The sequence below is a fragment of the Caretta caretta genome, chromosome 8, assembly GCF_965140235.1.
Source record: "Caretta caretta isolate rCarCar2 chromosome 8, rCarCar1.hap1, whole genome shotgun sequence".
NCBI lineage: Eukaryota > Metazoa > Chordata > Testudines > Cheloniidae > Caretta > Caretta caretta.
The window spans coordinates 42495519-42523232 of record NC_134213.1 but is presented as its reverse complement, the minus strand read 5'-3'; the positions used below and the strand labels follow the sequence as shown (position 1 = coordinate 42523232).

The following is a 27714-nucleotide window of genomic DNA, read 5'->3' as shown; positions in this document are numbered from 1 at the left end:
TAGTTCTAGGCAGCCACAAGTGTGTGTTACAAATAACAGACAAAAATCTGAGGTCATGCAATGTGAGGTCCTTGCTGCATGCATGTGTATCTTACCTAGACCAAAACGGTGTGAAGCTGAATTTAGGGTTGAGAATATGGATCAGCAAGTAAGGGGAAAACACAAGAATGTTGTAGTTAATAAAATCAAAAGACTTTTAAAAATAGAAATCCAGGAAATTTGTAGTTAAGGTGAAACTTCTAAAGCTCCCAAACACTTGGAAGTCTCGAAATGCCCAGTTAAGACACCCACATAACCTTAACTCTGCCTCCTTAGTGAGGCTAGCCTCTCTTCTTCCCATCTTTGTCCCTTTTGTTCCTAGGGCCCAGACAGGTTTGCTGGCCCAGGCACTTCTGTTGTGCAATGAGTTATTTTGGATCACGAGGGCTCTCAGAGGACATATACACAGCAGCTGGAGGTGAAATTCCTAGCTCAGATAGACAGCTACATGCTAGCGTGTTAGTAGCAATGTTGCCATGGCAGCATGGATGGTAGCTCAAGCTAGCTTCCTGAGTACATGGCTAGGATTGAGGACGGGATCACACTTGAGGGGCTATCTCAAGCACTGCCTGTACTGCTGTGACCATATGGCTATCTCTTAGTGAGTGAGCTTGAGCAGAGCTAGCATGTATACACCTACCCAAGCTGGGGATTACACCTCTCAACGTAGCTGTACCCGAATGCTCTGCAGCAGACCTCCCAGCAGTCCTGGGTTTCACAGGACTGTCCTACTGTGACCCTCCAGCCCCAGGTGAAGCAGCTCCTGTCTCACAGGTCTAGCTGGGCTTGGCTCCCCGCCTCATCGAGGGGCCAGGCCACATACGAGCGAGTGGCATGGTGACCCTGTGTGCCAGGAACCAGGTCACAATGCCCCTCATAGGGAGCTGAACCCAACAAGCCCTGCAGGAGAGGAGCCACCACTGTGTGGGGTAAGTAGGAGGCAGGCTTGCTCTCAACCCCCAGGGGGCAGCACCTGTCCCACTTCAGCCCCTGCAAATGTTGGGAGATATGCTGCAGATCAGGCTGGCTTCTTAGTGCTTGGCTCATGGAATTGATGAGTTCGGCTGCGATTCTTTCATGGAGGTCCAAGAAGTCACAGATTCTGTGACTTTTGGGGACCTCCGTGACTTCCACAGTGGTTGGTGTGGCTGATTTCAGGGCAGCCTGGGCAGCTGGCTCCAGGGACTGCTGGAACAGTGACCTATGTGGCTGGCTTTGGGAAGCTCCCGAGCAGCGGTCCTGGGGGTGCCCTGGGGATTGCCCAAGCAGCAGTGGTCCCGGGGCGGCTGGAGCAGTGGCCCCAGGGGCGCCCGGAGGCCATCCAGAGAGCAGTCCCTGGGAGCAGCTGCTGGGGGGCTGCCAACCCCCAGCACTGGAGCAGGCCACTCCCTCCGCCCCCATCAGGGGCCCCCTGGAGCAGCAGGGCCCCAGAAATAGAGATTTAGTCATGGGTATTTTGGGTAAAAGTCATGGACAGATCACGGGCCATGAATTTTTATTTATTGCCCGTGACCTGTCCATGACTTTTACCAAAAATACTCATGACTCAGTCTTAGCCTTACTGATGGGACCCATGCAGAACCTGTCCAGTGGCAGCCATGGAGGGGCTGTGGAGGTCAGAGCACTCTTCTTTGTCCAATGGGCAGCCAAACTGTATAGAGCTTCCTTTGTGTTCCAGAGCAGCTGCCTGAAGGGGTGGGGTTGGGTTTGGGGAGTAATGGCCAGGTCATCTTCCAGGACCATGTGATCCTAGGGGAGCAGCCAGGCCTAAGTGATTTCCCAGGTGTAAACCCCAGGGACTGAGGCAGGAACAGGGAACAGAGTGCTAGTTAGTGAGACTCCAGGATAGTCCACAAGAGACGCCAGCCTGAGAGAGCTGCCTTTTGGTGTCAGAACCATGATGCTTTAGCTGAGGTTTCTGGGAAGAGCAAGTTGCCTGTGTGCCATTTGTTACCACCTCTGACCTGAGCCATTCTGTGAATAACCAACTTGCATGGGAAGATCCCTGAGTATGCACCACCGATTGCTGCTCCAGATGGACCTGCCAGGCCCTGAAGGGAGGGATAGCTCAGTGGTTTGCGCATTGGCCTCCTAAACCCAAGGTTGTGAGTTCAATCCTTGAGGGGGCCATTTAGGGATCTGGGGCAAAAATTGGGGATTGGTCCTGCTTTGAGCAGGGAGACTAGAAGATCTCATGAGGTCCCTTCTGTTAGGATATAAATATTCAGGCCTGTACTCTAAGAATTTAGGTGTATTCTTATCACTTGGCTAGTTATAGAGGTATAAAAGAAAGAATCAAAATCACTGTCTGCTGGTGTAAGGTCCTTCTCTTACTGTGACAGTTTGAGGCCCTGTTCTTAGGCTAAGATCTTTGGCTAAGCAGCAGAGGCAGCCATAAGCTTGGAAGCGACCGGTCACATCCTCACATTCCAAACTAGTCACATTGAAATAAGGTGCTATTGGGCTGTTAGGAATACAATCCTGTCCTGATAGTGCCTATCACCTCCAGAGAAAGGGAAGTGCCTAGAAAATGTAAAAGGAAACTTAGTTTGATAGCATCCTGTCTGGCAAGAACTCACTTATCAATAGCTGGGATGTGAAATCCTCACTTCTGTATTGTTTTGTCATTACAGTTCCCACTTTGCTGTTGTTTGTCTGTATAATCTCTGTCTGGTTCTGTGATTGTTCCTGTCTGCTGTATAATTAATTTTGCTGGGTGTAAACTAATTAAGGTGATGGGATATAATTGGTTACATAATCATAGAATCATAGAATATCAGGGTTGGAAGGGACCTCAGGAGGTCATCTAGTCCAACCCCCTGCTCAAAGCAGGACCAATCCCCAATTAAATCAAATTGGGGATCATGTTACAATATATTAGGATTGGTTAGTTAAATTTCAGGAAAATGATTGGTTAAGGTATAGTAAGCAGAACTCAAGTTTTACTATATGGTCTGCAGTCAATCAGGAACTGAGTGGGTGGTGTGGGGAGGGGAAATGGGAACAGGGAATGGGGAAATTGGAATCATGTTCTGCTAAAGGGGGAAATGGGAACAGAGAATGGGGGTGGGGAAATTGGAATCATGTTTGGCTAAGGGGAGGAATGGGAACAGGGACACAGGTGTAAGGCTCTGTGGTGTCAGAGCTGGGAAGGGGGACACTAAGGAAGGAAACTAGAATCATGCTTGCTGGAAGTTCACCCCAATAAACATTGAATTTATTAAACACCTTTATTTATTAAACACCTTTGGACTTCGGGGATTGTTGCTCTCCGTTCATGCGAGAAGGACCAGGGAAATAAGTGGGTGAAGGAATAAGCCCCCTAACACCTTCCAACCCTGATATTCTATGATTCTATGTGGCAAAGGCTCAGCAAAATCTTCCCATTAACGTCTGTCACTAGTATTCGTGTACTTTGCTGTGCAAATTGCTCTCTGTGGTACTTTCCCCTGTTGTACATTGTATCATTAACTCCAGTGCCCTGCATGTTTTGGCTCTGTCCATCTATCCCTGTGGGTCTGTGTCTCTGGGGTTGTCCATGTATGCCCACATGTGTCATATACCTGTCCCTGTGGGCCAACGTGTGTCTGTGTGGTTTTGTTTCTGAAAGGAATGACTTTCTGAAGGAGATTAAGATCATGTCACGGCTCAAGGACCCTAATATCATCCGGCTGCTGGCAGTGTGCATCACTGACGACCCTCTCTGTATGATTACCGAGTACATGGAGAACGGAGACCTCAACCAGTTCCTATCCCGCCACGAGCCCCAGCTCCCCCCTGCCAGCAATGGACCCATTGTCAGGTAGCCCTTCCACTCCTGCATGGGACTCCTCAGCTACACAGGACTCTACCACTCTCAGAGCATGGTGGGGCAGAAGGCCAAGAGCATATGGGACTTCATGGAGGATGCAGAAAGGGGAGGATATGACTGGGTAGGGGCAGGGAGAGCAGGTGTGATGGGTGGGGGAGGGGACACGAGAGCAGATGTGGCTGAGTGGGAGTGGGGTTGTGAGAACGAATGCAACTTGGTGAGGAGTAATGGTGTTGCTAGATAGGTGTGGGGGCAAAGTGGGTGTGGTTGGGTGTGAGGAAAGTGAGGCAGGTGTGACCAGACAGGGGCAGTGAGAGGAGGGTCTGGGTGGAGGTAAGGAGAGCAGGGGGACTGTATGGGGATGAGGCAGAGTGGGGGGCGGCTGGGTGGGGGTAGGGAGAGCGAGTGTGACCAGGTAGAGGTGGTGAAAGCACAAGCAGGAGGAAATGCCTATTTCATTGTCATTTCTTGGGCTCCTCCTGGCGTCTCCAGCATTCTGTGCTGTTGCCCTGTTTTGGGGATGTGCCAAACCTTTGGGTAGCTGGGCTTGGACAAGCAGGAGCTGCTGCTCTGTAGGAATCTGGCCAGGCCACTCTGCCATCCATGCCATGTTCGTTTCTTACTGCCATGCCAGTGACGTACTATAGGAGCACTCCTTCCCTGACTGGCCCTTTCAGCAGTATCTAGCCAGGGTCTGCACTCCATGATACATCCATCAGTAACCATGGGAGCTTCTGCTGTAGGCTGTTGGTGTCCAGGTTGTTGCCCCAGGGTTTGCATCTTACAAGGGTAGGCTTCTCTGGGTTGCCGAGGATGAGGTCCAGCTGCTCCTGGTTAGGTGACATCACACCCAGGTGGCTCAAGGCCAGCTCAGCAGCCTCACCCCTCCTTTGGCCTTCCCTGTCTCCGCAGCTACACTGACCTGAAGTTCATGGCCACTCAAATTGCCTCTGGCATGAAGTACCTGTCCTCTCTGAATTTTGTGCATCGGGACCTGGCCACACGCAACTGCTTGGTGGGTAAGAACTACACCATCAAGATAGCAGACTTCGGCATGAGCAGGAACCTGTACAGTGGAGACTACTACCGAATCCAGGGGCGGGCCGTGCTTCCTATTCGCTGGATGTCCTGGGAAAGTATTTTATTAGTAAGTGGAGACTTTGCAACTGCCAGGGGAACCAGTGAGAGAGATTGTGGGGAGCTGGCCCCTTCCCGTAGCACTGGGTGATCACGGGGAAAGAGTTTCAATGCTCCCTGCCTGCAGCCATCTCCTGATGGATCAAGGGGCAGGATGGAATTGGGGGGCTCTGTGTTTGCATGCGTTGTCCAGGGCATTCGCTCCATTGCTGCTCTAATCTAGTGACATCTGAGCAGTCCCGGCATGGGGAGGCACTGCAGTGGGGGGCAGAAAAGGGGAAGATGGAGTTGTGGCTGGGCCTATCCCATGAGCCTAGTGTTTCTTTACAGAAGGACTGAAGCATGTCTGGGTCCCTGTGTGAGAGATGTTCAGTATCTTCTCTTGGTGTGTTGCTTAGATCTGAATGAGAGTGGGGCTGCTTTTCTGTAGATTTGTATTGTCAATAAGTGGGTGCAGCTAAAGGCCTAGCTTGATAATTACAGCAGTTCGATGGTACTTTAACTGTTTGGGCTGCCATGCGAGTGCTGCAGCTAGTTGCCTACTGCGGAGCATTTTGCCTGTAGCAAGGACCTTGCCAAGTGAGCTCGTTACTTGAGGTCACCTCCCACTTAATCCCAGCCCTCCCGCTCCTTGGCTCTCTGACAGCTACCTGGGAAGCGTGGAGACTATTTTATGTGGAGCCAATCAGATCTCCTCTCTAGTCACCCAGAAGCAATGGAAGATAATAGGCATCTACACCAGCCATAGCCTGTTGGAGGTATGAGAGTGCTGGGGGAAGGGGATCTGGAGTGCACTGCACTCTGTCCATTCTCACTGGTCTCCTGGCCCCTAGGAGATTAGCCCCTCATTAAGAGCTATTCTAACATGCACCAACTTGGGATAAAGTCCCATTTGCCTTCCACACACAGTTGTGCTGCACTGAGTGTGTGTCCAATGCTGCTGAGAGTTTAGCCCGTGGACAGCAGGTTTACTGGGTGACAGCAGTCTGCATTTGCATGGCTTTGTCTCCATATTGCAGCCTCGTGAGAGAAAGGGACTGTCTGATGGGTGGGGGTGGGAGGTGTCACATAGAAATGGACATCTTTATACGGGCACTGAGTGAGGAGGAAAAGGAGAATGCCCTGGGTCAATTGGCTGCACTTCAATAGCGTTATGTTGAGAGGGACCAGTGACTGCTTTGATTACAAACCCCTCTGAGCTGGGGTGTTACCACAGCCTGCAGTTACCAGAACTGTCAGGATGAGCTAATCAGAAGCCCCACTCCCCAAGGCAGCAGGGGATTGTGAACCCCCACAGGAGTTTGGACTGGTGGGTAGAGGCTTTTGCAAAGTATTGTTTTGGGTGTGGGAGGGAAGGCAGAACACACAGAAACTGAGAACAAATAAGGACAAAGAGAGAGGCAGGCACAGGCAAAAAACAAGAAATCCAAGCAATAGCTGGTGAGCCCAATTTGACCTGCAAAAAGCTAGCAAGGGAGCTTTTGGGTCTGCTAGCTAAAGAGGCTTGGGGCTGTAAGCTGAGAAACTGCTCCTCTTATTCTTGACTCCTGTGCTCAGAGAAGCAGGACTTTGTACATTCCTTGTAAATAAACAAAAGTGCATCATAGAAAATGATGAACTCTGACCAGCCACAGAGGGTGAAAAGGGACATCACTGCCATCCACAAACAACAAATCATAGAATATCAGGGTTGGAAGGGACCTCAGGAGGTCATCTAGTCCAGCCCTCTGCTCAAAGCAGGACCAATCCCCAATTTTTGCCCCAGATCCTTAAATGGCCCCCTCAAGGATTGAACTCATAATCCTGGGTTTAGTAGGCTAATGCTCAAACCACTGAGCTATCTCTCTCCCCCTAATGCTTTACACGTAAAGCAAGCAGAGAACAGCTACCAAGAGGGATTTTACAGCTAACAGGCTGCCTGGATGTCCATCAAAGGGAGCTTCCCCCCACCCCCCACTTCATTTATCACAGGCTGACAGGCAGATCCTGGCATTTCTCATTCAGTGCTTGTGTTTATCTGTGTGATGGGTATACAAATCCCAGACGGGCACGAAAGAGGATAAAGGACAGTGCTGGGCCTGGCTAGCTCCACCCCTCCAACTGGAGACAGCCCAGCTGGGAAGGAGTACTGACCTACCCTGCTGGCGCCTGCCAAAAGGGACTGGAGACGCCTCCCCGAAATAACAGGACTGTGTGCTGAGCCCGGCTGGGGCTGACAGTTCAGCTTCCTTTTTTATTTTTCCTTACCCAGGATCAGAAGCAAAGGGAGCAGTGGCAGAAAGTGGCCCCAGGGAGGGTAACTTGCGCCCCCGTCCCCCTTCCCGGGTCAATGCAGCTGACCCTCCTAGGGCCCTGGGTCAGAGACCAGTGGAGTGGGTGGGTCTGAGCTCCCCTATCACTACCCTATGACTGAATGGATGCTAACCATTAGGCCAGCCAGCCCATCAAAGACCCTACTACTATCTATTAAGACTTGTGCATAAGGCTCCCTTTGCCAACACGAGTACAATTCAAGAGACTGTAGCAGACTCACCTTCTAGTTCCCGCGCACTCCCCATTGTAAAGGTTAATGAAAGCCTGGCGAAACACGTGTCCTGAAGCTCGCCAGACCCTAGCTCTGATGAGTTGCTGGTGGGAGTGGGTTCACAAGGCATGAGCCCTCCCTGAGCAATTTAATGTCACCAGCCCTGGAGAGCTGAAACCTCTGGACCAGGAGAGAGATGCCCAGTTCATGTGACATGGAGCAAAACAAGGTGTGATTTCTAATGCTCAGGGTGATTGACCACTGGAGCAGCTCACCTAGGGCTGTTGTAAATGGGTCTCATTCCAAAAGATCTGCTGTAGCTCAGTCACAGGCTATGGAACTCCAGGCAGGGATCTCTCACCTGTGCTATGCAGAAGCTCAGATGAGTTGGGTCATGATGGGCCCTCCTTGCCCAAAAATCTGTGAAAAGAGGGAGAGGGAAGGAAGAGCTGAGAGTTGGAGAAAAATATAATTCTGTCAGACAGGTGCTCTAAGCTCTCTCTCCCTCTGCAAACAGGAGTTCTACATGCAGATTGTGATGCTGGCAAGCCAGGTGTCAGCTCAGGTCAGAACCCCAGGCCAGTTCACTTGTGTGTTAGTAGATCAAAGTGTTAAATGTGTCCTCAGATTTTAAACTTAATGAAAACTAGTGGAATGTTCCGTGTATCATTTGCACTTATCTGTTCCTGTTATAATGTAAAAGCAAACATTTACATGGTATATATCCTGAGAATAAATAACCCACCCAAGAAATCTTGTGAAATGCTAATGAAGGATTTAAGGACTTTAACAGAAAATGCTAATTTCAAAGCAAATTATGCATGATGGTTGGAGGTCAAAAAGCTAAGTCATTTTTCACTCATCCTCATCAGAGGAAAAGCCCACATGGGTAGAGATGCTGTCATCTTGCAAGCAAGACACAAGAAGTAATTCTTCCACTCTACTCTGCGCTGATTAGGCCTCAACTGAAGTATTGTGTCCGGCTCTGGTAGCCACATTTCAGGAAAGATATGGACAAACTGGAGAGAGTCCAGAGAAGAGCGACAAAAATGATTAAAGATCTAGAAAATATGACCTATGAGGGAAGATTGAAAAAATTGGGTTTGTTTAGTCTGGAAAAGAGAAGACTGAGAGGGGACATGTTAACAATTTTCAAGTACGTAAAAGGTTGTTACAAGGAGGAGGGAGAAAAACTGTTTTTCTTAACCTCTGAGAATAGGACAAGAAGCAATGGGCTTAAATTGGAGCAACAGTGGTTTAGGTTGGATATTAGGAAAAACTTCCTAACTGTCAGGGTGGTTAAGCACTGGAATAATTTGCTTGGGGAGGTTGTAGAGTCTCCATCATTGGAGATTTTTAAGAGCAGGTTAGACAAACACCTGTCAGGAATCATTTAGATAATACTGAGTCATGCCATGAGGGCAGGAGACTGGACTAGATGACCTCTCAAGGTTCCTTCCAGTCGTATGATTCTATGATCTTGCTTTCTGGTGTGAAGAAACTATAAATATGGATTCAAAGAAAGATCCTTTTATCTCTGGATAGTTTGGATTTTAACAGGGCAGAATAACTGAACGAGAAGACAGAGATCCCCAGAGTTATTCTGGGTAGCCCTGAGAGATTTTTGGGAAATTGGCAGATTACTATATCTCTGTTACCATTTGGAATTACAAATTGTGACTCATCTGTTATTATATTTTACCTGCTTTAACCTCTCAGCTCTCATTTCCTTTTCTTGGCTAATAAACCTATAATTAGTTTACTATATAATAGACTGCCAACATTGTCTTTGGTGTAAAATCCAGGGTACCAATTGATCTGGGGTAAGTGACTGGCCTCTTGGGATTGGGAGAAACCTGATGTGGTGGGATTTTAAGTTTGTGACCTTTTATCACAAATTCAGTTTGGGTGGCAAGATAGACAGGATAGTCTAAGGGGACTGTCTGTGATTCCATGGTAAGACTAGGATAGTGATCTGGGAGTTCACATTTGTTACTGGCTTGGTGAAATCTAATTATGGAACAAACCACCAGTTCAGGGGTCTGCCTTGAGATCAGCACTCTCAGCTGTGAGCTATGCCCATAGGCACCAACTCCATGGGTGCTCCAGGGTTGGAGCACCAATGGGGAAAAATATGGTGGTTGCTGAGCACCCACCGGCAGCCCCCCATTAGCTTCCCCCTACCAGCACCTTCCACCTGCCAGCAGGCCCTGTGGATCAGCGCCTTCCCCCCACCCCCTGCTATGCCGCCTCCCCACTGCAAACAGCTGTTTTGTGGTGTTCAGGAGGCTGGGAGGGCGGGGGGAGAAATGAGGATGCAACATGCTTGGGGAGGGGGCGGAACTGGGTGGGAAGAGGTGGGGCAAGGGTGGGGCCTTGCGGGGAAGGGGTGGAGAGGGGGAAGGGCCTGGGGCAGAGCCGGGGGATCGAGCACTCCCCAGCACTTTGGAAAGTCGGTGCCTGTGGCTACACCAGACAGCAAGACACAGATCATGAATAAATATGAATGTGAACAAGATCAGGAAACATGTCTTGGTGCCTCCAGTGGTTTCTGTTGTTGCCATCTGAATGTTTTTGCTGAGATGAGGGAAGAAGGATTGGCTGTGGGGGTGGGGAGGGAGAGAGAGTGTGTGCGTGTGTGTGCATACGCATCTGTAATCCTGAGCTTCCTATCTCTGTTTTCTCCCATAGGGCAAATTCACTACAGCCAGTGATGTCTGGGCTTTTGGGGTGACACTATGGGAGACCTTCACTTTTTGCCGAGAGCAGCCATATTCCCAGCTGTCAGATGAACAGGTCATTGAGAATACTGGAGAATTCTTCAGGGATCAGGGGCGGCAGGTAGGAAAAGCGGTGGGAAAGTACATCCAAGGAAGAGACAGAAAATAATTAATTCAGGGTGGGGTGGGGAGGTACTTATTCAACATAATCAGCCCATGAAAAGCTTGGTTAAGGATAAATTAAGCTTGAAAGTGCAATTTCTATCAAAACCTTTAAAGAAAGAGCTCCATAAACTTTCCATTTCCAATGTAAACAGAAATACAATGTTAGAGAGGCTGAAAATTCAGTGTTAAGGTCGGTCTCACTTTAAAGATGAAAAAGGAGAGTTTGGAAATGTCCAGTGCAGGTTCCTGCAGAGCCCTCTCTGTGCCTAGGTTCTTTGAGAATGGCCAGAAACGTAGAGGAACGTAGAGGCTAGGGTGACCAGAAAGCAAGGGTGAAAAATTGGGATGGGATGCGGGGGGGGGGGGGGGGGTAATAGGGTCCAAAAGAAGACAAAGCCCCTAATATTGGGACAGTCCTGGTAAAATCTGGACATCTGGTCACCCTACTTCTAGCACACACAGGGTTACGTCGTCAGTAGCTTTCAAAATCAAGAGCACAATTTTCTAGGCAACCTTGGCAGCTCCCCCCATCAGATTCCTTAGACTGAGCTACACCTGTGTTGGCAATAGAAACTCCCCTGGCTCCTGACTTCTCAAAGCCATCGCAATCCGCACTGCCAAGTGCCTTTTCTGGGAGCAGTTATACTTCATTGCTCCGCCAGGCACACTAGTTTTTCATAGATTCAAAGGCCAGAATGGACCATTCTGATCATCTAGTCTGATCTCCTGTATAGCACAGGCCACAGAACTTCCCCACAATAATTCCTGGAGCAGATCTCGTAGAAAAAACATCCTATCTTGATTTCAAAATGGTCAATGGTGGAGAATCCACCACAGCCCTTTGCAAATTGTTCCATTGGTTAATCCCCTCGTTGTCAAAAATATATGCCCCTTGTTTCCAGTCTACAGTAGCAAAGTATCACTAGACACTTAGTCAGGTATATTGTACCCAAATTCCGTATCCTGCATTCTGGCACACTGCTAATGTGCTCTGTCTGCATTCAGTGTGCTTCATTCCTACCCGACATGCACAGCATGGCTTGGCGATGGAAACACCCATTGGCATGACATACATTGCTGAGTATTTTCAGCATGATTCACACCCATCAGAGTCAGTTTCAGCCTCTCTGCAGCTTCAGGCAAACATCTTTTTGGTGAAACTTTGTTGCTAGAGTTGTTTGAAAATGTTTTGACTAATAGGTTTCCTTTGGAAAATGCAGTTTCATTAAAATCAGAACTTTTCACAGGAATGTGTTTGATTTTGATGAAATTTCACTGGAAAAATCTCTAAGTGAATCATTTCAGCTTTCTCATTTAATTTCAATAATGTCAAAATGTTTTGTTTCAACTTTACTGTTTTGACTTTTATATTATATTAAAATTAATATTATCTGCTATTAAATATAATATATTAAATAGTTTATATTGTTTTGACATTCAATAAGGTAAAATTATTTCATTTTAATAAAAACATTTTGATGTTTTGGAATTTCCATTCGGTGGAAAATTTAGACTTTCATTTCAATTTGGAAAGAAAAGAAATATTGAAATGTTGGAATTTCCTGCAGAATGGAAATTCCATTTTCTGCCCAGCTCTTTGTCGCTGCAGCTGCATACATCTTATGATGATTTCAGGCAACTGGGTTAAGGTTTGGTGAAGTTAGCATGTGTGTGTGTGGGGGGAGTTGTGTTGTATGTGTATTAGAATCAGGATTCTAATGGAATGGGAGGTTCCGACTTTATTCCTGAGTCCCCATTGCAGCTCCATTTGCAAAGTTGCTTTCATCATATTTTTTTAAAATTCCAGTGCAAACTTTTTCATTCAGTGTAACCTTCTCCTGCAGCACTGGCAGCCCAGACCCAGCCTGAGCTAGAGAGTGAGCCGGAGGGTAAATAGGCAGGGAGCAAAAGGCTTCATCACCATTGTACCCTAGCTGCTTTTGGTGGCTCATGTTTTCTGTGTTTGAGGCACTTTGCTGGATTGGGTCTGAACCCTCTGAATTGCGCAGGATTGAGCCCTAGCATGATCCCAACTGCTCTGACTGCTCCCAGTGTTCAGAGGACAGTAGTAATTAGCTGGGTAATGGGATACAATCAAACCTCTGCATTCAATGTCCCATTTCTTGAGCCCAATACATTATTCAGTTCACAATAAATCTGGGACCTTTGGCTTTCTTTTACTACAATGGGGCACCAGCCCCTCCATAATGAGAAATCAAGTTCCCTGGGGTGAGTTTGCTCTTCTTCCAGGCTAAGTATGCCATTAACTCTCTGCTTTTGTAATGTCTGTCTTGTTTTGAAGACATACCTTCCTCAGCCTGCTCTCTGCCCTGATCCTGTCTACAAGCTAATGCTCAGCTGCTGGAGACGAGACACGAAAGATCGCCCCTCCTTCCAGGAAATTCACCGCCTCCTCCAACCACCAGCCAGCGAAGAATGACACTTTGCTTCCCTCACACGTCCTGGTCCTCATCCCACCCCGGAAGATCCACCTGTAAAAACTGAAGCCACTTCACCTGGACTCACAACAAAACCTGGGCAGTGGTGCTTCTTCTACTGCACATTAAACAATCACCATAAGCGGAGAAAAAAGTGAGAAGGAAGCAAGCCTAGATCAGACCAAATCCATAGCTCATATGACAAGCTAACTCTGGAATGACAAAGGATGAACAAGGGTTACTGATAGATGTGGCATGTTCCTGTTTATCAGTGGATTCAGTCAAAGAGGATTCTGTTTTCCCATTTTGGAAGGGGAAATGTAAGGTCCATATTCTCCATGAGGAAGCTCCTTGTGCAGGGAGCGTGTGCTGGAAATGCATCTGTGGATGGGAGCACACACCAGGAAAGTGCCTGGTAAAAGGAGGGTAGTTGGGGGATGTGCCTAGTGCAGGGAATGCAGGTAAGGAACACAGTAATGCAGGAGTTGCCACTAAAGCAGAGTGGGCTGTGCAATTACAAAGTGAAAACTGAACCTGTCTGGACACTTTTAGGTTTCAGACAGGCTCAACGGATTTATCATTAGCCTGGTTAGGATTCCTCCCATCCTTGCTTGGTTATAGCCCGTTAGACAGGAGAAAGCCCAAACACATTGTGTAGTACAATGTGCCAGCTGCTGGGCTGGAATGTGCATTCTGCTTGGTAGGTGAACATTCCCACTGCCATGGAGGCATTGCTTTCTGAGGAGCATATGGTTTACTGCATCTGCTGCAGGACCAATGAGGAATGACAAGCCACCCATCTAGAGGACAGCAGAAGTGCCCTCCTTTGATCCAGGCACGGCCTCTTGAGCGGGCCTTATGTCCTTGAGAAATGCATTCCGCATCTGCTGTTCATGTTGTCAAGGTAGGGAAATCCTACAGCTACCAGATTAGTGGGGTAGGTGCTAGCTCTGCATTTCCTGAGAATCAGAGTTAGAGAGATGTTTTAGATCAAACATTTAATTTCAAAGGGTAGTGGCCATAATCACCCAGTTCCCTCCCCATGTATAACCCCCTCCCCCACCTTCTTGAGCTTTAACAAGTAAAAGAACAGGATGTTGTACTGCTCTGGACATCCGCCAGCACCGAGGGCTGCCACTCCTGCTTGTAGTAACCTTGAGCACCATGATAACATTGTTTGTTGTGAATATAATGCCTGGAGTTACCACTAACGATAGCTCCTCTCCTGCCTACCCCATCTTGGCACAGAAGCTCTCTTGGCATGTCATGTTCTATTCTAGGGCTTGGTCTGACCCCCAGCTGTGGTCTGGCAGGATTTCCAGCCAAAAGTACTTGGGACCAATCTAGCCATGGTTGGAGCTTCTGTGAGAATGAATGTGCTCCCCTGGCATCCCCTAGATTTGGCTGTTGCATGCATGAATGATTTGGGCAGTGTCCCTACTGGTCCTGTTTGCTCTGTCAGTTTCCAGTCAATGTACACAAAGGGGCTTGCTGATGCAATGGGTGTGAAAGTGAGACCCTTACAGTATGGAATACACCTTTGTTCCCTACAAGGATGCCTGTTGTTTGCATACACATCAGCCCTTGAAATGCAACAGAGAACACAGTTGGTCTGATATGCTCATCCTGAGATACGCAAACCCATAGCACTGTTTCCAGTATACTATAACCTAGCATGGATAGGGCATGCGTATACGGGCGCTGTGCCTGTGCTAAGTGAGCAAACCATTGCAGGGACGTGAGCTGTGTGAAATAGTTGGCTGCCTCACTCATCCTGACAGCAGCTGGTATGTCAACACAGCAGCTCTATTTGCATCAGAACCACCTTGGCTATCACCACCTAGCAAGACTTACAATTGCAGTTGTACCAGTTGCCAAGGTGGCTGGAATGACTCGTGAACGTGGGTGCCAACCTCAGGGCAGGCTGTTAAGAAACGAGGCACGAACCCCAAACTGGTTGTATGTTCTGTACTTAGATTTCACCAACCAAGTAACAAGTGTGAACTCCTCAACCATTGTAACAGCCTTAACATGGCTCAGGCACTCAGGGATGTCTTATCACCCAGACAAGCCTGCCTCTGTGATAGATGGTCCCTTACACCAAAAATCACAGCAATATTCAGGATATACAAGTCCCAAAGTACCACTCACTTAGCCCAGGTCAAGTGCACCCTAGATTTCTCACTAAAGACAATGTTTGTAGTCAATCCTGTAATAAACTACCGAAAGGTTTATTAAAAGAAATAAGAGTTATTTACGGGGTTAAAGCAGGTGCCAAAAGATTATGATAGCTGCTATAATATGCAAGCTTTATATGTTCTTTGCTTATGTTTAGGAATCTTTGCCCCTCAAAGTCCACACAGCATTTTTATTCCCTTTGCCCCTGAGTTCAAACTGATGGGACAAACATTTGTGCACGTCACCTCTTCATGGGTGTGGGGGGAGAAATCAACAAGTTTTTTGTCCACTGATGTACCGCAGTGGCTTGTCTTGTGTCTGTAGATCTTTTGTTGGGCAGGAGATGACACTTCTTGTGGTACACTAGTATTTCACACTTTGGTAATGCTTCTCTCCTGACAGTGGTGGGCGTATCCCAGTTTCATAGCAAACACTTTCATAGTTACAGAACAAATACTTAAATATTACCTTATAACATGGGATACAGATATTATAAGTGGAATAATACATGCAGCATCCTACAAGCATTTCATAAAGTATAAACTAAACACATTCTGATAACTCTAATATCTGTTTTAACCATACTAACATACAGGTGAGCCAGACTGGTTTCCAACTCTGTATTTGTCAGTGTTCAGTGAGGCCTGGGCACTCACCATGAGCTGGCACCTGGTCTGCCAGTGTTACACTCTTACTTTCTAGGATTCCTCTGGGGGCTCACAATGTTGCTGGGAGTGTGGGTAATTTCCCTGAGTGAAATTATGCATTTTGGGGTGGAGTGGGGAGGTTGGGCTGAACCTGGGCATGTTCAGTGCTTGTGCATTCCCAACTACACAGGGATCCAAATATTGCAGACTGCACTGGTGCAGCCAACGCTAAGCTAACAGCTTCATTGCAGACACTGCAAACAGGTAGTAGAACCACCACTTGGGATGGCTGTTGTTTGCAGTCCTAAGCTGTTGCAAGCTTAATGCATTCCAAGCAACAGTTAGTGGTGACATATTCTTAGCTAGTATAGACTGGCCTTTGTGCATGATGATGGGAGGAGACAGGTTCTGAGCCTATACATAAAGAGCACTCAGCACTATATTCTGTTTATTTTTCTCCATACAAATAGTAAGTACCATCAAAGAAATGATAGGAAAATAATTCAAATTGCATCAAGAGCAGAATTTGTCATTCCTGTATTCCCTGAAATTCAAAAAAAAGACAGAAGTTCCTTGGCACTTTTCTTTCCTATGAAAATGAAATCTGTCATTCAGTCGTAGCTGCGATCCCAGGCCCCATGGCCATAAAATCAGTCTCTGTGCACAAAGCACTTCCAGTCTTGGGCAGGTTAAGGCAAATGGCAAAGCTTTAGTCATGCTAAAAGCTGTTTAATCTCTCCCATGAAAAGGACCTTTCTGGAATCTCTGATCAGCATGGGACTGAGACTAGGCTCAGGAATGACAAAGGGCGAGACTTAACGGATTTCTGTCAAAGGCTAATTTGACTTGCTGGGTCCTGAGTTCTAGCAGGGTTTCCCTGCGAGGGTTGGTCACCCTAAACTACTAACATAGAGTATTTTCTTTCATTGCTTAGGTGTTCACAGTTTTCATCAAAAACCTCCCTCATTTTGGTGCCAGACACGACCCAGAGTGTCCTAGCCCCCTTTTATACTGTAGGAACTATCGTTTAAAAATCATGCTTAAACACAGTTTAAATGTGATTGTAGCCAAATTGGATTCTAACATGATTTGGTTGGTCAGGTAACATAGGCAGGGCCCTTCCTAGGCTAGGGAATGGAGGTGTTACCCTGAAAGTTGGATTTGGGCACCCCTAGAATAACCTGCTTATCATCCCCTTACTCTATGCCTCCCAAGGTATGAGTTTCCAAGGCCGTTAAGGAAAACACTAAAGGACACAGATATAACCTTCCAATTAAATGATTTTATTAAGATAACTAATAATCCCTGCTACAGGGTATTCTAAGAATAAAAATCAGAGACAAATCCCTTGTTGCAAGTTGAAGGGAATTTAAACTGCAGTAGTATACAGTCTAAATCAGGGGTGCGCAAACTTTTTGGCCTGAGGGTCACATTGGGGTTCCAAAACTGTATGGCGGGCCGGGTAGGGAAGGCTGTGCCACCCCAAACAGCCTGGCCCCTGCCCTCTATTCGTCCCCTCCCACTTCCCGCTCCCTGACTGTCTCCTTCAGAACCTCTGACCCATCCAACCCCCCTGCTCCTTGTCCCCTGACCTCCCCCTCCCAGGATCCCCCACCCCTAACCACCCCCCCCAAGACCTCCCCCACCCCGCTCCCTGTCCCTTCATTGCCCCGACCACTAACCACACACCTGCTCCCTGACAGGCCCCCCAGGACTCCCATGACTATCCAACCGCCCCCTGCTCTCTGTCCCCTGACTGCCCCCCCCCCAGAACCTCCACCCCATCCAATTGTCCCCTGCTCACTGTCCCCTGACTGCCGCCCGGGATGCCCGGCCCCCTATTCAAGCCCCCGCCCCAGCTCCCTGCCCCCTTATCATGCTGCTCAGAGCACCAGGACTGGCAGCCGTAAGTAGTGCATTCCTATGGGGAGCAATTTAATACACAATACCGGTGGCTCTCACAGGAGCTCGCAGCCCCACCACCCAGAGTCCTGGCAGCACGGCGAGATGAGGCTGTGGGGGAGGGGGGCTCAGCTCCCCAGCCGGGAGCTCAAGGGCCGCGCAGGACGGTCCCGTGGGTCGCATGTGGTCCGCGGGCTGTAGTTTGCCCACCTCTGGTCTAAATGATGCACTCTGCCACAGATGGCCAGTCTGTGACAGATCGCTGACAGCAGTTCTTAGTTTACACTTTACATTTTACATAGGTAAATTACAATGAAAACACATACACACGTCTTAAGCATATACATACTAATACTAAACTACACTTATGCTCTACTATAATTAAAACTAACAGGCCTACACTACTGAGTCCACTGTGTTGTCAGATGCTGCTGGGTCAGCTCTGGTTACCTGCCAGTTTAGAATGTTCCTTTGAAATTCTCTCTCTCCTTCTCTCTATCTAGCAGTCCTTCCAGCAGCTCTTCTCGCTGGCTCCTGACTTTGCCTGCTGATCTTCTCCCTTTTATACTGTCCTATCCAAACTTTCTTTTGTACTATTTATTTTTAACCTCTGCTGAGCATGCTCATCATCAAACATTCCCTCATCCTTAGCTACCAGGAGAAGTAGCCCCAAGCTAGCCCAGACTGGCGCTGCTTGACTGTTCCTTACCCTTATACTGCACATGCTCACTTGCATTATTTCTACCTTAGAGACACAATCACTTAATTCAACCTTAGTGCCCAGACTCCAGATCTAGCCTACTTTGTGGCCATACCTCATTTTACTCTCAGGTCTGGTCATGTGACTTACAATGTTCAATGGTAAATGACCTGCAGCTTACAGTTGGTGAAGTGACACCTGCTTATTCCAGAGGGAAGCCAGAGACACCGAATGGGGGGTAGGAATACAAAATGGAATCTCGGGGAATTTTTTGATATCAAAGAATTCAGGAAGTTTCCTCCCATCCCCACTGGCTCACCAATCTGTGTTAGAGCCCCACTCACATCATTTAAATGGTGCTGAGGCCTGAATTGTAAACTCTGCTTTACATTAGTATAGCCGGGCCTCAGCTCTAAGTAACTCAGGGACTAGGAAAGATTTGCAAACACTGCTTTTAAGTGTGACTGCTCTCCCATCACTGAGCCAATTCCTCCAGCAGCTTCTGCTCTACAAATCAAACTCAGTGATCTAGTGAGGTGCTCTCACAGCAGAGACAAGAGGCCGTGAGATCTCTTCCTGCATGTGACTCCTGGGAATGGAGGGAAGGGAATCCGAGCAGAGGACAGCATCTGAACCAAGTGCAAGGAGGACAAGGACCTGTGGGGGTGAATGTAGTAAGTGCTGGCACCAGTCAGCCATGGAGAATCATCCCATGAAGAGATGGGGAGGCCAACAGTGGGAGTTGAAGGCAATAGGCATGTGCAAAAATGTCCTATAGTGAGAGTGGCTGGACAGATTAGAAAGGGATGTGATAAAGGGAAAGAGGAGAGATGGACATGATGGAGGGAGGACGGTGCAGAAAAGATGGTGGAGGATCAGTGGCAGGAAGAAGGACGAGGGATGGTCCAGTGTTTAGGGCACTAGCCTGGGAGTCAGGAGACTAGAGCACAACAGGATCCATCTAGTTCAGGATCCTGTCTCCAGGTGGGGCCAGTACCAGCTGCTTCAGAGGAAGGTGCAAGGAACATGGAGTGGGACATTTCACCTTTACCAAAGCGCTCTGGCCCCATGTACAGCAAATGTATGGTTTGGCACAACCCTTCTCAAGAACCAAGGGATTGTGGGACTGGCAGTCAGGAAGAGGGGGAGGGGCACGGGCACATGGGAATTGTAGTGGGGCTGCAGTGTATGCTGGGAAAGGGAAATAAAGGAGTTCTGTATTGCCCAGGGTGGGGGGATGGACGGCTTGTGATGTGCTGGGGTTTGGAGTAGATGCTTGTAGTGGTCTCTTCTGGCCTTACGATCTCTAAGATCAAACTTGTGTGGGCCTTGCCACAGAGAGAAAGAAAGAAACATGGAGAACACAGAAATGGCTGGTGGGTCTCTGGGACAGAGTGGAGGCCATGGCTAAAGGTGAGAGGGAGGTACCCCAGGACAAGAGAGTTCATTTACCTGAGAGTTTGTTCAGAGAGCTTTTCAGAGGGTGAAGAAATCGATGCTGAACATTGGCACAGGGCTTGAAGGAAGCCTAGGGTGAGCATCTGCTTTTTGTCATGCTGTTGTGGAGGGCTTTGTGGGTCAGGGTGGGAGAAAGTCTCCCCTTATTTCACTGTGTCAAGAGTAGGAGATAGCTGAGACCTGAGGGAAGGCTGTGGCTCCATGCAGGTGCAGTTAGCTTACTGGAGCTCTTGGTATTTGGACTCTCACTGAACTTGTTTGCTCTAGAAGGGCTGGTGTTTTCCTAACTTAGAGGCAGAGCTAAGTTAAACTATTCAGCCAGGTGAGAGAGAAGTCAAGGCAGAGTTGGAAGGGGAAACTGAGGCAATTGCTGTATCACCAGGTGTGATAAAAGCAGGTGGTATTGGTGCCTATAGGGGAAGTTTCTTCCTAGCACTCCCAGTTAGTGGTTGGCTTATATCCTGAAACAGGAGGCATTTTATCCCTTAGCCATTTTAAACCCGTATAATGTAATTTTAGATGTTCTTAAGATTTATGTTAATGTCCAGCCCTTTTATATTCCTTGTAAGCTTTTGTTCTCTTATGGCAATGAGGTCTGCAGTTTAAAAGGGAAACTAGAAATGCCTGGTCTACCTTCTTTATACCATTCATTGTTTTGTGTGCCTTAATCATGCCACCTCATATCTGTGTCCATGTTACGTCTTTTCATTTTAGTGGACGGTTTCTCAGCTGCCCGGTATTTCTGCTAAATAGTGTGGCAGAGTTGAGCCTAGATTTTCAGGCAGGGGTGCTCTGGGTTGTGCCTAGGGACCAGCTCAGTACTCACTGACTCCAGCCACCTTTGCACCGAGCTCCTGAGCTGCACTGTGAACCCGTCAGGTCCAGCCCAGGATCTGTGCATCTGTCTGTGAGCTCTCTGGGGGAGGGACCTTGTCCTATATTTGATCTGCACATTTAGTGCTACAAAAATAATCCTGAGAAATGCATCACCCCCATTGATGCTGATTTGCTACAGCACAGTCACCTGGTGCTGGATCTAGAGTTAGAGCAATTCTGGACATGGACTGGAGAAATTCACAGTGAAACCAGTGGAAATTCCTTAATCTTCCACTCCCCCCTGTGAAACAAGCAGTCGCACTGGTTTAACACCATACGGTTAAATGGCTACAAGTCTGTGTGTAGGAGAAATACATAAGGAGGGTAACTTGGGAGTACTTACATTTACCACCAAGTGACAATAAGATCCCACAAAGGAGTTGGCTGATGAGGATGCTCCGGCTGCCTGCAGGGCACCCTTCTACCTCTATTTGAGTCCATATGGCTGAAATCTGGTTTGCTTACATGCCTCTGTGCACAGGGCATGTGAACTGTTTTCATTCTGGTTTGGTAGGATTGTACATCCACTTAGCACTCACTTAACAGGCATGTGATGACCACACATCCTAGTGGTTGTCTCCAGGGCAGTCAGGCCCAGCTCAGATGAACTTGAAGGCAATGACAGCAGACTTAACCTAGTTTGTGTGACTTTTGTTTCTTCACACAAACTTGCACCGAAATAGCCTGTCCGTTTCAGTTCACACCTTTCTGATCAACTTCAGCAAATTCTAACAAAACACTTTTCTTTTGAAATATGAATGTTCCCACAGTGACCTGCCACGAAATAACAGAAGATGTAAATTAAAAGCCTTTGGATTATTTTGGTGCAAGTTTGTGGGGAGATCAGTCTTGGCTGTGATAGAGAAGGGGGAGCCAGTGGATGGTGCAGAGAAGGAATTGATAGCAGATTGGTGGGCCACTAGGTGTGGGATGGGTTGGTGTGGGGTCAGAGGAGGAGGTTTTAACAGGCATCAGGTTTAAAACAAACAAAAGGAAGTATTTTTTCACACAACATTGTCAACCTGTGGAACTCCTTGCCAGAGGATGTTGTGAAGGCCAAGACTATAACAGGATTAAAAAAAGAACTAGGTAAGTTCATGAGGGATCAATGGCTCATCAATCAATCATCAGTGGTGTCAAGGCTGATTCCCTACTCTGGCACTTTGAATGCAGAAGGTGGGGGCCCGCAAGGATTATAAAAATGAATACTGGCCATTCCAGGCTTGTATTAAACTCCCAACATTACAGCTTCTCTCTAACCTTGGATGGGTAGATGCTGCCAATACCCAAATGCAAAAAAAACCCCTTTTGAGAATCCAGAAAGGAGCACTTGGGAATTCCTTCCTGTGGGGTACCCTCAAACCCTTTCACTCCCACTCCAGGGAAGAGCTGAGAAAGAAAAACAAAGGAAATTAGCTGTTGCCCCAGCTAATTAAACAACATGCACAAACCTCTTAGGGACATAAAAATTCAATCCTCTTCTTAAGAAAGGTAAATTTTATTAAAAACAAAAGGAAAGAAAATACATCTGGAAGTTAGGCTTTTTGCTAGATTGAAAAAAACCAAACTACAAAAATTAAGCATCAAGGTAGCTCTCTTGAGGTTCAACTTAAAGGTTACAAGCAAAACAAAAGCACCTGGGGTTAGCACAGAGGAGTCCACAAGCCAATAAGAAATAAAAGAAATAACCTTAATCGTGTCTTCCTAGACCTTCCCTGACTTACTTATATATCTGGGGTTTCAGATAAGCAATTTCTAGGTATGATCTGATGGTTCTTCATACCTGGCTTAAAGCTTCTTACATCATAGTTCAGCCCTGTTTCTGTTCTGCATCTCCTCTCTCCAGCGAACAACAACAGACAGACAAAGGGAAAGTTTTTTCCCAGTTTTAAAAAGTTCTAGCCCTCCCATTGGCTCTTTTAGTCAGGTGCCCACTCCCTTCTTTTTACCTATGGGCTTTTTAAACTCTTTACAGGTAAAGCAAGTAGAGAACAGCTACCAAGAGGGATTTTATAGCTAACTGGCTGGCTGGTTGTCCATAAAAGGAAACTTCCCCCACCCCTTCATTTATCACAAATGGCTATCAGCCAGGATGGTCAGGGATGATGTCCCTACCCTCTGTTTGCCAGAAGCTGGGAATGGGCGGCAGGGGATGGATCACTTGATGATTACCTGTTCTGTTCATTCCCTCTGGGGCACCTGGCATTGGCCACTGTTGGAAGACAGGATACTGGGCTAGATGAACCTTTGGTCTGACCCAATATGGCCGTTCTTATGTTATAGTATTCAGAATGGGCTGGACAGAAGGGAAAGCTTGGTTCTGCAAACCATATGCCCAAGGCGCTGGAATCCACTCAATGTCTGTACCTCGCCCCAACACATGCACACCTGTGAAACAAACCCAAACACAAGACAAATGTCATATCAGAAACTCTTAACACATCTGATGACTCCCTTTTTTACAGCTATCTGCATCACAGACTGATGAAGGTAAAGATAGGGCCCACAATGGAACTATGATTCCAAATCTGCTGTGGAATTCAAACTCTGCAGCCTGGAACCATCTCTGAGCAGGGCATTGCATTTGGTTTCAGCAAGCTAGATACCTTTAGTTTTACAGGCACTTAAAAAAAATCAACCAAAGAGAGGGAACAAAATCATGTTGGAGTTTGCTTTCAGAAAGCCGAGCTGGGCTTTTTTTTGGTCCAGTTTTGGAAAAAGGAGCTCATCTGCAGAGCTGTATTCAAGAGCAAAGCTTGCCAACAGAGCTGAAAAATTCTGACCAGCAGAGTACTGTGTCCAATTTTGGTCACCAATGTATAGAAAGGATGTAGAGAAACTGGAAAGGATCCAGAGGTGAGCGACAAAGATGATCCAAGGGATGGAATGCAAAGGCTGAGCAGAGGCTGAACGAACTGGCTATGTTTAGTTTGGAAAAGAGGAGATTAAGGGGGATATGACAGCGGTCCTCAAATACTTAAAAGGCTGCCATAAAAAAGATGGAGAAAAGTTGTTCTCTCTTGCCACAGAGGGCCGGAAAAGAGGCAATGGGTTCAAACTACAGCACAGCAGATTTAGATTAAATCCCAGGAAAAACTTCCTAGCTGTACGAACAGTCGGACAATAGAACAGACTTCCTGTGGAAGCTCCTTCACTGGAGGTTTTCAAAAGGAGGCTGGAGAGCCATCTGTCCTGGATGGTTTAGACCTAACAAATCCTGCACCTTAGATGGGGGTTAGTGATGTAGAATTCAAACCCGTGCAACTGCCTCCAGTACTGGTTTCACTGTCAGAGCCAGGTCAGGTCCCATGCTTAGATGCATAGATTTAGATGTGTACAGTTGTTTCCATTCACACCAATAAGATGTTGGCAAATTAAATGACATTTTTTTCCCCCTCTGGTGTTTCTCTCGCAGCTCAGACCAACTGTTCTAGAAAACAGATAAAGTTAAAGCAGCTAATTAGGAAACTGTCCAGTTACTTCTGCCCCAAACTGACCTCCATCATCTTTAAATTGCTGGAGAATGTCTCAATTCTAAATGAGTATCATAATGAATTTGCTAGTATGTATGTGGCACCACTGCCCTCGGCTGCCTAGAATCAAAACCGATTCACTAGGTGTCATATACTTGACACTGCTGAAAGTTAATGGACACTCTCCAGTAGCTCCAATAACAGGGAGTCTACTTTTCCTCCTCTCCTACCCCCCGTCAAATGGTAGGGTCTGAGTTCTGTTCCCATCAAGCTGCAGGAGACCAGGGTTTGCAGCAAGGTGACTACTGTAATGTGCTAAGTAGCCATGAACTTGTTACAGGATCAACAATATGCTGAGCTATTTGCAAAATATTAATATGAAAACAAGCAGACCCTCTGTGTCAGACTGACCTAGCCCAAGCAATGTTTGGGGCTCCCTTTGCAGCAGCAATCATGAAGTAGCAAACATTGGACTCCAATCATCACTTATGGACTAAGGTTTTTAAAAATGGCTTGTCACACTTGAGTTCCTAAATCCATTCTGGGCACCTAAAGTAGTGAATGGATTTTTTCCCCCCAAAGTGTCAAGGACCCAGCAGCAATCACTGAAATCAGTGGAACTGCTGGCTGCAGTGTAGCATTTCTCAAAACCAGACCACTTCTTTAGGCACCTAAATATGGATTTAAGATACTAACTTTAGCCCCCTCTCCCCTTTCATAAAAAATCTTGGCCATTGAAGTCAATGGCAAAACTCCATGGCAAGAGGATTGGGCCCAAAATTGAAAAGTTGTGCTATGCTATCACCAGCAATATTGGTGCATTTTCAAGGGAGTAAACAAAAGGGATTTCTGGATTTGATAGCATAGCTAAATCTTGTGTGCAGTGTAGTTGTAGACGTGTCAATCCCAGGATATTAGAGAGACAAGGTGAGGTAATATCATAGATATTACCTCATCCATCTTGTCTCTCTAATAGCTAAATCTTAACATTTTGCCTCCCTAAATTCCCTCTTCAATTTCACTTGAATATTGTCCTAAACTGTTTTGTAGTGTTGATGTGATTATTGGCTGCATTCTGCCCCAGAACTTGCTGCCTTTCCCTGACTCATGTGTATATACAGTTTGTAAAGATGTTTGTAAAACTCTTTGGGTCCTTTCGGATAAAAGATGCTATAAAAGTGTATGATATAGTAGGTATTATTAATAATTGTTAAGCTTCCTAGCAACCACAGGTGCAAAAGCCTCCTTTCTCATAACATGGAACAAAAGCCTATTGCACACAGCAGGTGCAAAGCTGCACCTTGTTTTGTCACTTACGCCAGTGCTAATTGTGTGCAAAGAGGGTGTGAAATACAACCATTGGGAGTTGGTGGCATTCTGCACATACGTTGCAGACGTAAATACTGACACAAGGTGCACAGTAGTGGGAAATTGGGTCCTAGACTTCCCTCGTGCAACTTGGCAATGTGCCCCAAATTTGAATTGGTGAAGCACGGAGAGTTTTATAAAAGAGCTTGCCTTTAAGAGGTGTGGCACACCTGTAGCTCCCATTGACTCCACGTGTAGTTCAGCATGATCAGTATCTTTGCAAAGCAGGTCCATAAAGGGCAACAGGTCAGATTTCCTCTCCCAGCAGTAAGTCATCATCAGTGTAAATCTACTGACTTGAATGAGGAGAGAAGGAGAAGAATGTTGCCCGTGTCTAACTGATGTGGATGGTTTATTGCTCTGTGCCTGTGTTGTAAATACCAAGCGTATCTGTTTAATGAACCTTCATGTCTGTTTTCCTGCCCTCCCCAACTGCAGAAAGTATGTCTCTGAAACAACGTTGTGACCCCATTGCTGGAGCTAACGGGTCCTTGTGCTGTATAGCTCAACCTAGTGCAGAGCATGTCAAATAGCGTCTTCCATTCCTAACACATAGTACTTGATCTAATCACAGTGTCTAACTCCAATACTCATACCAAAACTGCTCTCTACAAGTGCTCTGTATTTGAAAAGGAGACATGATACACATGTATAGTTTTCTGTAGTTCCTTATTTATTCTCTGTAAGAACACTTTGAATTGTACTTCTGTAAAATGATCAATTGTAAATAACAATCATCTTTAAAAACCGAGGCTGCTGCCCGTGTTATGTCTGTGCAAACTGCAGGATGGTCCAAGTCACGCGTTGGTGTGTGTGTAAGTGGGGGGAGTCCCGTTCTCATGCGCTGCCCTTCACTGACTGAGACCAGCACAGAGACCTGTGTGCTTTGCAGCAGGGAGCAAAAACCATTACTTCCCCTTTGAGTGAGGACTGCAGGGCTGGCTGTAGCCTGCTCCAGATCCCATCAACACAGACCAGTCCAAGTTTTGCCTCCTTCAGGGTCTGAGGAATGACTATGTCTATGCTGCAGTTGGTGGTGTGATTGCGGCATGGGAACGCATACCAGAGCTAGCCTTAATCTAGCTAGCGTGGCTAAAAATAGAACAGATGCAGCAGTATGGGCTTCAGCACAGGCTGTACAAGCCCCCGAGGGATGCTGGTTACGATCACCATGTTCCTAACCTGCGCCAGGTCTATGCTGCTACATCTTTATTACCATCTTCAGCAGTGCTCACTAGATTAAAGATTGTGCAGGTATATCTACCCAGTCCACAATCACCCCTCTGATTGCAGTGTGGGCAAGCCACGTGAATATGGTCTTTGTCTGCCAGCTAGCCAGGGCAGGAGCTCCTGAGTTCAGCCTCCAACCTTCTCTCCTCACAAGTCCCTAGGCGCAAGCTGCGGGGGCTGGCCTGGATGCAAAAGGTGCCTGGGGACCCATGGACCTGAGTTTGAGAGCTGTGGATTCTCACGCAGGATCCTGCTCTGGCTGTCTCTATAGTGATGCTCCTGGTTAAATGGTTTCCCTTTTGGGTGCTGGAAGTCCTGCCAATTCAAAGACAAGGGTCGTAAGTTCCCAAGCCAGATTTCTCTTTCATGTGCAAAGAGTGGTTATTTATATTGCAAAAATGCCTGAATGTCCCAGGATCAAGGCCCCCACATGCCAGGCCCCGTACAAACACGTCACAACAGGCAGTCTGTGCCCTGAAGAGGTTAGGCTAACAAGACGAGACAGGTGGATGGGGGAATGGATATCCGATACAGGGATGAGGGATAAAGCAAGTGGCTGGGCTGATGGTTAGCAATGTCTTTGGTTTGGTCACTGTCTGCCCCCGCAGGCTGGCTGGCATGCTATGCTACACCAGCCTTGAGCCTGATATGGCACATTGGTAGCATGCCACATGTACCAAGGGTTCTCTCATTAAACAGCTTCTGTAGGATAGCTCATTGCACACACTGGGGGCTCCTTGCATCCCTCCCCCAGGCTGCCTCAGTGCCACCATCCCATCCCCGTCTATTTCAGAGACTCCCTGCATCTTCCCCACCCCTTCCCTCATGCCAGGGGCTATTTGTGCCCCTTTGTGCCCCTTTCTCCTCATGCCTCCCATTTCTCCCTTCCACCCCATTCTCTGCTGTACCCCTCCCCAGCAGGGGCATGGTGTGATTCCCTAGGCCAGGGGCTCTGTGTGCCCTCTCCCCCCACACCTGGGTTCAACATTCTCTCCTGTCCCTTCTACGGAGCCTCGGTGTGTCTCTGTGCATCATCCTATTATTTATC

General features: G+C 47.2%; 1 protein-coding gene across 1 annotated transcript in view; it reads left to right on the top strand.

The window, feature by feature from the left end:
• DDR2 (discoidin domain receptor tyrosine kinase 2) overlaps positions 1-26185 on the top strand; it is a 165852-nt gene extending 139667 nt beyond the window's left edge. Inside the window, exons 14-17 of the mRNA XM_048859659.2 lie at positions 3650-3841; positions 4763-4997; positions 10203-10352; positions 12699-26185. Coding sequence (XP_048715616.1) covers positions 3650-3841; positions 4763-4997; positions 10203-10352; positions 12699-12836 — 715 coding nt within the window. The 3' untranslated portion in view covers positions 12837-26185. The remainder of the gene's footprint in view (positions 1-3649; positions 3842-4762; positions 4998-10202; positions 10353-12698) is intronic.
• The last annotated feature ends 1529 nt before the right edge of the window (positions 26186-27714 follow it).